At 36.6% G+C, this 13944-nt stretch overlaps 1 protein-coding gene across 3 annotated transcripts in view; it reads left to right on the top strand.

The window, feature by feature from the left end:
• The window catches only part of ISM1 (isthmin 1), a 108403-nt gene that overhangs the window by 74974 nt on the left and 19485 nt on the right, over positions 1-13944 (top strand). Inside the window, exons 3-5 of one of the 3 annotated variants that reach the window (XM_056813882.1) lie at positions 4205-4469; positions 7140-7214; positions 13001-13144. In XM_056813882.1, coding sequence (XP_056669860.1) covers positions 4205-4469; positions 7140-7214; positions 13001-13144 — 484 coding nt within the window. The remainder of the gene's footprint in view (positions 1-4204; positions 4470-7139; positions 7215-13000; positions 13145-13944) is intronic. The other 2 variants (XM_001382084.5, XM_056813884.1) reach the window with 2 other exon arrangements.

Here is a 13944-nt window from a genome sequence, read left to right as displayed (position 1 = left end):
GTACTAGCTGTGTGAAATTGTGCAAGTTGCTTAGCCAATTCTAACTCTCTATCTCCTTGTCCGTAAAATGGGGCTAAATACCTTCTATAAAAGGCTCTTGTGAAACTTAAATGAGATAATGCATGTAAAGTTCTTTGTGAAATTTAAAGCAACTTATGTCAGTAGTTATCATCGTTATAGAGATGTAAGTCTTAATTCTTTTACAGAATGTCCCAAAAATCTTAGTATAGTTTTGAGCTTTAATAATTTAAGAAATCTAAATTCTATACACTTACAAATGCAATATTTGAAAGGTTAATTATAATTTTTAAATGTCAACATTTTAAAATTGTTATTCAATATAACCACTATCTTGTGTTATTCATGACTGGTCAATTTTCAAAATTTGTAAAAGCTTTCATCAATTAAGGCTGAGTAACCAAAATGGAGTTGTATTTTTAAACCTAAGCTGAAGATCATGAAGCATACATGACATTTTTAACATTCACCTAGAAACTTGTCACTTACCCTACACATAATGTATGATGACAGGGTGCCCCATCTTACTGAAATTAAAATTTAAAATGTTGTTAATCAGAATTCCTAAAATTTAACAAGTTTAAGAGAAGTATAAACAATTCATCTTTTAAGTGATGTTCTTGAAAATTCGTAGCTTTTAAACTTCTGGAATTATCAAAGCTTGAAAACTGCACTGCATTGCTACTTTGGGGATACATTACATTTTAAAATGATTACTAAGTAAATAAAGTTAATTATCTTGCTAATGAAGCACCTCTAATGATGGTCTAGACAAATTTTGGATTAAAAACCCATTTTTTTTTATAATACAATTGTGGGAGTTTCATAATGTTAATTTAATAAGGAGAAAGGCAGATCCTTGTTTTTATTTTTTTTATTTAGTTGGGGCAGAAAGGGGAAAGTGCTGAGATTCAGTCATTGATGTAAAGACTAGAGTAAACTCTTATTTTGCTACTCGTTGCATGGCTAACCAACAAACCTATTTTGTTTGGATCTGTGTCACAATTCTAAACACATGGATTGACAGTAATAGCTTTAAACATGAAATTGTTTTTATTCCCAACTTGGAGAAATTGCAGGGCCTGTTTTGTTGAAGTAATCACTTTGACTCCAGTCTCCATACAAATGTAATACCAAACCATTGGGCATAGTCCACCTTATCTTCTACCCAGAAACTTCTTTTATTACCACAATTACAGGTTTGTATGGCTCTGGCTATTTAGGCCTGTTGCAGTCCCTTAAGAGCCTCACAGTCACTGCATCTCAATTGTTCCATCTGTAGTCAAAGGGGAACAAGGTTGTAAATGCAAAGTTTTATGTCGCCAAAGAGGAAACATGTGCATTGTCCTGTAACTGCCCAACTTGGTTCTGCACTACTGAACTGCAACAGCTCTTCGACTCTAGCCCTTTCCCCTTCCTGGATTATGTTCTCCACCCCCATTCCTCCCCTACTACCCCCTGCTGCTAATTGCAGAAAGAAACAATAGGTACTGAAATATGTTTTTTTTCTTCTCTTTTTGGGGGGGCAGGGGGAGAGGAGGTAGTCTGAAAAGAGAGCCCAAAGACCAGTGTATATAAAAAATGCTAGGCATCTAAGCAGTGCAACAGAGTTCTCATATTACTCTCCTCTTGAGTTCCAAAGCAATACCGGACTTACAGACTTTTGGTATTAGAGTGAGAAGATGCATTATATGGCATTTGACAAGCAGCCTAAACAATGATGCAGATTCATGGATTATTATGTTTTACTGAGATGCTTTATGATAATCTTCTACAGTATTTATGTGGTTAATATTACCTCTCTTGGCATAAATAACTTGCTCTCAATCTTTGCCTATGCTGAGTCCTAAAATGGAGATTAATTATTACTTTGATGCAGATGATTCCATATTTGAATAATCACTGGGTGGGGATGGAGAATTGGGGAACAGAAGAGTAGTGCTATTTCTATGCCTTCCTTGACAGACTCCTCAGACATGAGCCATTACTGTCATCATCATTATTTGCTTAGACCACTTTACCTGAATAGGAGCCAAACAGTAAATCTGACAGAAGCTTTGTTTGTCTATGAAAAGTCTTATAATGTCTATAATACCACATCTTTCATACATGTCAATAAAGCATTTATTAAGGACTTAATATGTACCACATGCTAGGAAGAGAGACACAAGCAAAAAGAAAGATGCTCCTTACCCTCAATAAACTTATATTCTAATGAGAGAAGACTGCATATAAAAGGGAGCTAAATAGGAAAGGGAAGAAGGCAATTGTGCAAGGTCATACAGAAATTTAGAGAGTCAGGAATGGAACTGGGAGAGGAATGAAGGAGTGAGTATAGGGCTGGCCTGGATATTTCCTCAAATTGAAAGTTCTAGGAGGGCATTTGCCAATCAGAACATGCGATCTCAGAGGCATAAGGTTCTTCTAGGATGAGAAGGCTTCTGGAGAATGGAGAAGTTTGGAAAGTTGGTAGAACAAGGAAAGGAATTAAGGAGACATTTCCTAGTTGATGATATTTTACCTTCCAAGTCCTACGGAACCCACAGTTTCCTACCTGGTGAGAGGTCTTATGAGTTTATTAAATATGCAAGGAATACAACTAGTCCATCTGGATAATTTAGCTGGGAATTTCAAAGTAAGCAAGATAAAGCCTGTTCCAGTCAACACATTTCCCCCTTCTTAACAGAAATGGAAGGGTCTGTTTGTCTCAGAGATGGGCAAATACTAGTTTGATTTGGCAGGATATCTCCAATTCCTCCTCAAATGTCGGGTTAGGGCAAAACCAAAAAGGCATCTGCCTAGCACAGCTTGCCTGTATTATTTTGGAGTGCGTGCTTCTTATTCATTTACACATAACTCATCCAGAGAGATGTTGCAAGAGCTGTGTGATGTCCAAAGAGGCCCAACAAGTCTTTTGAACAAGCCTCACTAAGCTGATTGTCTCTCAGAGCCAAGAAGCTCCAATCTGTCAGCCCTGTGGCAGAGTGGGCTTAAAAATGCAGAAGCTTTAACTTGTGGGCAGGTTCTAACCTTGGCACTTCTTCTACCTGCCCTGACTTCAGGGGCTTCATTCTGGAATTTGGCATCACTAATCTGTGATGAGTTTTAGCTGCAGGGAAAGAAAGAGCCATCACCAAGAAGTACTAAATACTTATGAAAATTTGCCCAGATTTCTAAATTCCTGTGCCTTTTAGTTATAAATTTTAGTTATACAAGAGATCAGCAGCCTTGTATCTTTTTATTCTGCCACTGGTACTAAACAGAGGCTATGGGTGGTATTGAGACATGAATAGCCTACCATTCAGTTTGAATGAATTAAAAAAAAAACATTAGGTGCTTGCCGTGTGTCAAGCATTGTACTAAACTTTGGGATAGAAAAATGATATAGTCTCTCCTCTCAAGGAATTTGTATTCTAGTCAAGAGGCAGAAAACATATAAGAGAGTTCAAATGAAGCACAGATAGAGAGATCTGGATCTCCTCAGGGCAGGTGAGCAAGAGTCTTTAGGCAGGATAGATAAAAACACTCAGGAGTTTGAAGGTAACTTCAACAGACTCAGTGTTATAGATTACATCACATTACACTAGCTCCATTTTTTAGCTTCCATCGAATTTTTAATTTCATTGATGAAACCAAGACCTATCTTTATATGTCTAGAAATCTACCTAATAGCCTTAAGCTCAGAATGAAGATATTCATCATTTCCTTCTGCATTATCAAGTTTTAAATAGATATGTCAAAGTTTTTATTACCAGGAGACTTAGAGATTTAACTTCTTATACAAGTGAGAAAAATGAAGTCTTTAAAAAAAAATTACCTTCTGTCTTAGAATTGACAATAAGTGTGGGTTCCAAGGCTGAAGAGGGGTAAGGGCTAAGGAACTGGGGCTAAGTGACTTTCCCAAGTTCACACAGCTAGGAAGTATCCGAGGCCAGATTTTAACCCTCTCATCTCTAGGCCTTCTTATCTCTATCCACCAAGCTGCCTAGCTACCCTGAAACTCAAGTCTTAAATGATTTACTTGCCCAAGTTCAACCAACTAGGAGCTAAGGCTAAGGCCCAAGTCTCTTGATTCTCAAACCAATGTTCCTCCCACTACAAAAGGCTGTCTCCCAAGACCCTCACTCCCTAGAGATGTGAGTTGGGATAATGAACCCTCACTCTCTGCATGCTTTGAATTCCCCAGGTTACCATAGAGGTTGTTGATGGTCCAGATACAGAGTCAGAGAAAGACTTGCACCCAGAAAACAAGCCCAGCTGGCCAATCCCATCACCTGATTGGCGTAATTGGTGGCAGAGATCTTCCACCTTGACAAGGGTAAACAGTGGTGACCAGGACTACAAGTTTGATAGCATCACAGAAGATAGCAACTTCCTCAACCCCCCCAGGGGATGGGATCGCCATGCCCCAAGCCATCGGACTTTTGAAACCAAAGAACAGCCAGAATATGGTGAGTTTCCATTCAGTGTTATACAACTATTTAGGGGAAGAATTGAGAATGATAAGACATTATTGACACAGAGCCAAGTAAAACACAGTTTACAATATGTGGCTATTGTTCATCTGTGAAGCATACTTCATAAAGCCTAAGATTGACAAAAGCCCCAGAGAGACACTAGCAAACCACATTTCTCTGGTAAAACTTCAATTTTAAAATATATACCAATTACTCTATGAGAGAAGCATTTTTTAGGCAGGGTCTTTAGGGTTGTTTCTGTTTTGTTTTGTTCTTTTTTTTTTAAGCAAAATTGAGTTTCATATCTAAAGAAGAAGGACTAAATTGACAACTTCTTACTGTAAAAGCCTATGCTAAAAATAATTTAATTACAGTAGTGCCAGTAAAGAAAATTTATTCTACTTTTTCATTTGCCTGGGCCGCACTATACTATGGTTTACATTGATTGCAGGTAGATGCATATTACTTAAGCAATTTTATATATGTATGTGTCTTGCATGTTAATGCTTCATGGCAGGTAACGGTCTTCAGTAAGCTGGAGAGCCCTTTCTTATTCTGATTTCCCATGGCAATAAGCCAAGAGATTTGTTTCATTATTGTCTGAAAACAGTAAGAAAGTATAAACAAAACATTTTCCTGTTAGTGCATTCTTTCTCAAATACACTCAGAATCAAAGGGTAAAATGTATCCAAGTGAAGGCTACAAAAAGAGATATACATATGTAGGAAACATGGTGACCAAGGTGCTATATAATTCAATCCCAACTGGCTTCATATTTAGTTCTGAAATGTTACTATAGAAGGTTTCTTGAGCAAAACTTTTACAGGGTTATCCATCTATAGTGAAATACTGGTTGAAGGAGAAAATGACATCACTTTAGAGCAACATTAAGTACCTTCTTATAAAATAAGAGAATGAACAGACTATGTGGATTTCTAATATGTAAGGAAATCATACTTTCCTTCATTGTATCCTTTCTGTCCAAAACATGAACACTTCTTTCTACATAGTTCTCATATATTTGAGAAAAGAATTAGGAAGATTAGCTATCAAGGACTTTAGAATGTGTAACAACAGCTCATCTCAAGGTTCAGTTTTTGTCACATATTTATATATAAATATGTAATTCCTTCTTAAAATCCAATTGACCCACCAGCAAACAGATGCTATAAGACATACAAAAAAAAAATTAATGATGTAGTACCTGCCTACAAGGAACATAATTTCTTGTTGAAATATAAAGCAATACCAGAATGCTACAGATGTTACATTGAGTGGTATAGGCTAAAACAACTGCAGTTTTAGAGAAGGGAGAGAAAAATGAAGAACTGGCATCACCAGAAGGATTTTACTTGGCATGTGGACAAATTGGCATTTGAGAGATAGGTGGAAGTTTTGGTGGTTAAAACTTGGATGCCTTTAACCAAAGATTGTAGAAACTTTCAAGAAAAAATTAAAATACAGTACTTAGGAAAGAGACATCTTTCGGAGAGTAATGAGATAGAGGGCATTAAGATTAATCAATAAAATTTTTATTTTTTGAATATTTATTGAAGAGTTTCTAGGCATAAAAACATATGTTTTCAAAACTGATATCATAGCCCTTCAAAGCAGAATGGGAAACCATTTACTATGACCTCCCCATTTATAGAGATGAGGAAACTGAGGTCCAAAGAAGTTAAGTAATTTTCCCACAGCCACAGAGGTAATAATAAATAACAAATTTGTCATAAATCACATTCAGGTCCCCTGACACCAAATCCAGTATTCTTTCTATTGCACCAAGCTATCTGTTATCATAAATCCTACTATTATTACTGTATATCCCAACATTATAGTACCACCATATCTACTAATTGGTGATGCTACAAATGTTTGTGACAGACACCAACATATTTCTCTTGGAAAGGTCCTTAAATGTGATCCAGTCAAAATAACCCCAAGAACTTTAAGTACAGTTCAAAAGAAAAAGAGGGGAAAAAATGAAGAAAATCATCTAGCTCAGAAGTTTTAATAGCTGTTTGGTGTTGAATTTATCCACAACTGTGGCATTAATCATGGTTTCAGTACCTTTCTACAAGGTACCTTAGAGAGACAAAGAAGGGTCCTATTATTATTAATAAATGTTTAAAGATTTGTGTGTGGTTAACATTCTACAAAGCAGATATAGTTACATGACATAAACATTATGAGATGTATCGTATAGCATTTGGCATTGTACAACATGAAATCACATAATTCTAGGGTTGAAAGGGATCTTGGGGTCCATCTAATTCAATTCAAATCTCAAAAAGGAGTTCTCCTATAACATAACTGGCAAGGAGTCAGTCATTTCCAGGCTGCTTGGAAGACTTCCAGGGAGAAGGAACTCATCCACCTCTCTAGGAAACATTCCACTTTTGGAAAGACCTAATTGTTAGGAAGTTTTTTCCTGACATCCAGCTAAATTTGCCTCATTGAGACTTCCACCCACTGCTCCTGTTTTTGTCCCTGCAGGCAAACTGAATAAATCTAAACTCTCTTCCACATAACATCCCTGCAAATACTTGAAACCCATCATGTCATTTCAAGTCTTCTCTGGGATAAACATTCCTAGTCCATTCAACCTATCTTCATATGCCATGGACTAAAAGGACCTTTACCATTCTGTTTGTTTTCCTCTAGATACTCTGATTTATCAATGTAACTTCATAAATTGTAATGTCCAGAACCCAATAATACAGATGTTGTCTGACCAAGGTAAAGTGTGATGGGATTGTCTCCTCTTTATTCTTTTTTAACATATTTTATTCTCCCCCAATTATATATAAAAATAATTTTAACATTCATTTTTAAATTTTTTATTTATATTAAAAATATTTTTCCATGTTTACATGATTCATTTTCTTTCCTGCTCCTTCTCCCTCCCCCTTCCCAGAACTGACAAGCAATTCCATTGGGTTGTACAAATATTTAAAATTCATTTTTAAGAAATTTGAATTCCAAAATTTCTCCCTTGTATTCCTCAGCCCTCCCTGAGACTGTAAGTTCTCCTTATCCTTAAAAGCTGTGACTTTTTTAATGAAGTCCAAGACTATAATAGTTTTTTTTTTGGGGGGGGGGGGGTTTCCACATGACACTGCTTATATTGAACTTGAAGTCCACTAAAGCTCTCAAAGATTTTTTTAGATACTGCTACCTAGCCATGCCTCCCCATCTTATATATATAATGTGTGTGTGGGAGGGGGGGGGGTTAAACCAAAGTGTTTGATTTTATTTTATCACCATTTGAATTTCATCTCAGAATGAGCCCAATGCTCTTGCTTATGAATATTTTTTCAGACACTGATTCTGTTTAGCTCATGTGCTGGCTACTCCTATCAACTATGTGTCATCTACAAATTTGGTAAACATTTCATCTTTACCTTTATCTAAATGATTGAAGTAGTACACAGCCCAGCATAAATCTCAGTGGCAATCCAATGGAGGTTTCCTGCTGAATTGGCATTCAATCATTCATGACTCCCCTTTGAATCCAGCCATTCAACCAGAGATCCAGATCCACTGATTGTATTTATCATCTAGCCCACATGTCTCCATCTTTTCCATAAGAATAGTATAAAAAACTTTAGCCAATGTTTTGGTAAAACATTGGTAAGCTGGATATATAGCATTCCATAGTTTAGGAACCCTAAAACCACTAAAAGAAATAAGGTTTTTCTGACATGGCCTAGTCCTTATAAAGCTCATACTAGCTAGCTTTTTCTACCTGCTACTTCTTTTTCTAGATGTCTATTACCCATTTATTTGATGATGAATCAAAGTTATATTCATTGGACTTTAATTTACTGACTCTATTCTTTTCCCATACTTTTGAAAATTGGGGCTCTGATCAATACAGTGACTCATTACAGTACCAAAGGACTCATACTACCCACTTACAGATAGAAAATTGATGAGCTCAGTGCAGTTGAAAGCATATTGGTTTTTTCTTTCTTTTTATTGTTTTTCTCTTAGCATAGAATACAACTAATTTAGGATAAAAGAAAATGGAGATATTTTCCCTTTTTCACTTTAATAGTACATCTTCCATTCTCCATGGCCTTCAAAGTTATCAGTGAGTGGTTCACTGACTGCACTTGGCAGTTCTTTTAGTAGATGGTAACAAAATTCACCTGGCTTGAGTGATTAAAATTTATCCAAGGCAGCTAAATGTTCTGTTACTATAAATCTCCTTACTTGTCCTGAGTATCAGCTACCTGTTAACCTTTGTTGTACTCTCATTTCTAGGGTAAAGGTTATTCTCCTTCACAGAGAAAAGAGAATTAAAATAATAATTATACAGCTCTACTTTCTCTCTGTTGTCAACTATCATCATCCCATCCACCCCCAAGCATGTCCTCTCCTTTCTTTAGTCTTTTTCTTTTCCCCAATAGAATAAAAACAAAACAAAACCCCATCTTCCGCTTTTCTTTTGCTTGCCAGATTCAGCTCCTTCTGAATTCACTGTTCCTGACACTATTTTTATAAGTCCATGATAAATTTTTATGTTCACCTTCTGTTAACGACCCTTACTTCCACATTCTGTACCTACTTTTTTTAAAAAACCCAAATTGACTGTTGAGATCCATGTCCATTTACATTAGTCCCTTCAGACAACTCATAGACACAAAATTTTAGAGGACCTGAGTGGCAATCTAGTCCAACTCATACACAAAAATAAATTTCCACTAAAACATACCTGGTAAGTGGTCATCCAGCCTCTCCTCAAAGACTCACTTTTCTTTCACATCAAAACTGTTTCCTTTGTTGCCTTCAGAATTTCATTCCTGAGTTTCATGTCCCTCCTGGGATCACTTGCAGAATTTTTAGTCTTTATGGTTCAACCTTCCTTTGAACTCTATAAAATCGTCTCCCCCTCAGATTTAGGGAGCATGTCAGATAACACCTGGCTTTTTTCTTCTCTATCAGAAACTTGCAGAAGACATGCATATCCTCCCAAGGAGGATATTTTCCTCCTCTGCATCATTTCCACCCCTGTAACTCATTTTCCTCTGTTAGTAAGAATCATATAACTTTCACAACTATCATAATCATCCTAATAATAGCAGCTCCCATTTTGATAGTATTTGAAGGTCACAAAGAGTTTTTACATATATCATCTCATTCAATTGTCATAAAAATTCCATGATTTGGGTACTAAAAATATTAAAATCTTCATTATACAGAAGAAACTCAAGATTAAGTGGTAGAAAGGTCTTTGGATTCCAAGTCTAGTACCCATAGAATAAGAGAACATTGAGTCCCTTCTAAGAGACTATAAAGATAATTGAGAACATTTTACTTGTGAGAAAACTGAGAGACCCAGAAAAGTTAAACAACTTGTCCAAGGTCATTCTGTTAATATATGGCAGAGCCAAGTCTCTTGAATGACAGTAGACTTTCCACTATATCACACTGCTTTTTCTTTTGGATAGATTCTTCCCTATCAGGTGAAATAAATCAAGTGACTTCAGCCATCCCAGCACTAAGACCAAAACCATCTCTTAAATGTCTGATAACTGAAGCACTCTAAAATACAATGCATATTTTTTAAATCTCTAAAAGGCATTCTTAAAACAAAAGTCACATCCCATCCTAAAGTGGCCTATTTTTCTTCCTTTACTATGTTCTTTGATTTTTATGTAAATGAGACAACTGTTAGTCTTTGAAAAGTATAAAGCACTAAATAAGTGAAAAATCATCCTTTGTGATTTGCCCATTTTAAGTAAAGATCTATGATAGGCAAGAGAACAAAGCAGGTCTCATTTTATAGACAATACCATGAAGTCATGCTGCCCTTCTAACTTTTCCTACATTCAGAAATTCCCATTCTATCTTACATAATCATTACACAAGTGTGATCTTCAAGAAAAAGATATTTCCCTTGACATTCATACATAATGGTAGGCTTCAGGAGGCTGTTACATTACTGATCATTGGTAAAACAACTCTGCATATAACTACATAAATGTTTTATGCTTAATTTTATGGAAAATAATATAAATATATTTTGAAAAGGAACCACATTAATGAGTGTTTAAAATGAGGACAAGGAGAAAGCTATTTACCAGATGACAAATAGCTCTCTAGTCTTCTACTCTTCAAGGAGAAGGGAAATTTGGGGGAAGGTTTTTATAATTTTATAATCTAGATAAACTAGACTTAATAGCTAAATTCGCAAGGAATAATAAATGAAGAACAAATAATATTTTGAAAAAACAGTTTATAATTTAGAGCTAAAACAATCATACAGGCAGCTAAAGGATACAGTGGAGAGAACTCTGTGGTCAGAAAGATCTTTGTTTAAATCTGGTCTCACACACTTACTAGCTGCATGACCCTGGGCAAGTCACTTAACTGATATCTGCCTCAGTTTCCTTACCTGTAAAATGGGATGATAATAATAACTCCTGCTTCCCAGCATCGTTAACAGGATCAAAAGAGATAATATTTGTAAAGTGCTTAGCAGAGTACCTGAAGCATGGTAGGCACTGTATAAATGCTTAGTCTATTTCTTGAGGGGATTAAGAAACAAATTTATTTCAGTATAATGGAGAAAAAAGGCATGTTAACTTTTTTCTCACTGACCAAATTCCCAAGAATATGTTTGTTTGAGCAATGAGTATTAAATGTTCCTGCCATCGATGGAATGCACTTGAAGTTCTTGACACAGGAAGACTATACCAATATTAATATCCCAGGGACACTTCTGATGTTTGTGGTAGGGTTCTATTAGTTAGGAAGTTAAGGAAGAAGAATTGGGTTGAAATCTTGGCTCTGTTATTTATTGCCTGTGTGACTTTAGTTGTCATTCAGTCATTATTCAATTGTGATCACATTTGGGGTTTTCTTGGCAAAGATACTAGAGTTGTTTAACATTTCCTTCTCCAGCTCACTTTACAGATAAGGAAACTGAGGCCAACAAGGTTAAATGTCTTTCCTAGGATCACATAGCTAGTAAGTGTCTGAGGCCAAATTGGAACTCAGAAAAATGAGTCTTCCTGACTCCAGTCCTGGCACTCTTGACCTTGGACAAGTCATTTAATCTCTCTGAGCCTATAAAATGAGGGGGGCTGAACGAGATGATCTCCAAGGTCTTTTCTACTTCTAAAATCTGTGATCTGAAAGGTAAAACAAATCATTTGCTAACCACAATTCACATTTTTATAGCATGGCATTTACCTTACAATGCCTCTAGAAAGAAAAAGCACTATTAGCCTCATTTTATAGATGAGGAAACAGACTCATAAGTATTTCACAGACTGTGCAAAGATCTAAAGTTAAGGACACTTCATCTTCACAGGTTAAATGACGTGACCAGAGTCATATAACCAGCAAGTGTCAGGGACGGGAATCAGTTTGCTCATGCCATTAATTATCTCTAGTTGGTTCCTTACCTTTGCTCCTGAAGAATCTTCTACTTTATTTTTCTCTAAATAGTAAAAGAGATTAAATTAGTAAATGTAGGCATATAGATATACAAGAGCGTGATGTTATAACAAGAAGATGTTTAACTGCTTGAATTGGTTATGTGATCAGAAAATTTAATTCTACATAACAGAAAATAAAATTTGGAAAAATTCCTTTTGTTGAGGAGGTGGAGGAAGGGGGAGCTTCAGGTGAGGGTAGAGGTGGGCAGCTCATGAGACGGCTATTTATCTCACATGCCGGTCTGAGAGCAGGACATTGCCATAAACTGTCTCTTCACCCTGCTTAATGATAAAGATTCTCAGCTGCCAAGGATAAAAATGAGAGAATTACTTTTTCCAAATAGCCCTGCCCTTAGGAATATTGGAAGGCTGCAAGGTTGGCACCATGCCTAAATCTCAGGTAGGAACATGTGGGTTCCATTCTTGCTCAGTCTATGTAATATCAACCCCAACTATTTGTCAGCTTTGAATACTTATATTATCCATTCATCAAGGCTTACAAACATCTCTATGTACAAAGATCACCTTTTCAAATGAGCAAAGACCTTGAACCTCAAAGCTAGAAAGAAATTAGAATGAAATCATGAAACTGTGTGGCATAGCAGAAAATTCTCTGATGGAAGAGTCCTGGGGCTCTGGTCTTGGCTCTTCCCTTATCTATGTGACCTTATAAATTGCTTAACCAGTCTGAACTTCAGTTTCTTAATCTTGAAAGACAGAGACAGAGACAGAGAGATAGACATAGAACCAGACAGAGACAGACAGACAGACAGACAGATAGCAAGAGAGACTGATGTTGTCTAAGGTTATTTCTACCACCAAAGTTCTATGATCCTGTGCTTTGAGAATATGACAATTTTAGTGAAAACTGAAATGCCAGATACTGTATTTTTGGCTCCAGCTGATCCAATGGCATTTCAATTGTGGTTTTTGGTAAGTATGAAATTAGAAAGCAAGCAATCTGCTGGCTAATTCGAATCTGTGTTCAAGGCCAGTTATATAAGCATGTGTGCCTGAGGTGTGTCCAAGTGTGTACATCTAGCCTCAGAGGCCATCTCCTTTCATCTCATTCAGATTACATTGATGGTGAAGGAGACTGGAGCCCATGGTCTGTCTGCAGTGTAACCTGTGGAAGTGGCAATCAGAAGCGAACCAGGTCATGTGGCTATGCCTGCACAGCCACAGAGTCCCGAACATGTGACCGTCCAAACTGCCCAGGTTTGTTGAGGAATGGGACCCAGGGGTGTGCTGGAGTGAGACTGTACAGGCTCATCAGAGCTGGTTGTTAATTTTTTAGGGTGAGCATTTACACTGATAAGTGAGCCTTCTGAGAAGCAAATGTGAGAAAGAACTGCATTTTCCAGGCATGGACAACAATTTGTGAAAATGCACAGAGGCAATACTTCCTAGCAAGTTGCTTATCCCCTAATTACCTAGCTCTTACTGCTCTTCCGCCATGGAACCAATAGTTAGTATTGATTCTAAGATGGAAGGTAAGGGTTTAAAAGTAAAAAAAAAGAAAAAGAGGTAAAGGGTAGAGAATCTAATTCAGGGAATAAGTAGCTGGTCTGTAAAAGTGCATGGAGAAAACTAAGTATAAGAAGTCTAGAAAGGACTAGGTGTCCTTTAAGCTATCTTTAAGTGCCTGATAGAAGACTTCATATTTGATCCAAGAGGTACTGTTTAATGAAAGAGAGAAGTAGTACTTCCCTATCCTTTAAGGGAAAAAAATCACTATGGAAAATGCATTTTACTGGTTGTAGAGGCAAGGAGGCCACTTGGGAGGCAATTAAAGTTTTCCAAGAGAGAGAGGATGAGGGCCCAAATCAAGGGCAAGGGAATAAAGAGAAGAAGATGTAGACAAGAAATAATTGTGAAGGTAGATAACAGAAGATTGAACAAAAGAGTAGATGTAAAGATGTGTAAAATGAATGTGTGAGGTTTCCAGTGAAACTGAATTTGTGAGCTTGGGTGATTGGGAACATTGGACAACTAGGTGGTATAGTGGGTAGAATGAT

Source organism: Monodelphis domestica, chromosome 1 (assembly GCF_027887165.1).
Source record: "Monodelphis domestica isolate mMonDom1 chromosome 1, mMonDom1.pri, whole genome shotgun sequence".
Classification (NCBI taxonomy): domain Eukaryota; kingdom Metazoa; phylum Chordata; class Mammalia; order Didelphimorphia; family Didelphidae; genus Monodelphis; species Monodelphis domestica.
Note: the sequence above shows the minus strand (reverse complement) of the source record. Positions and strands in the feature narration are given on the sequence as shown.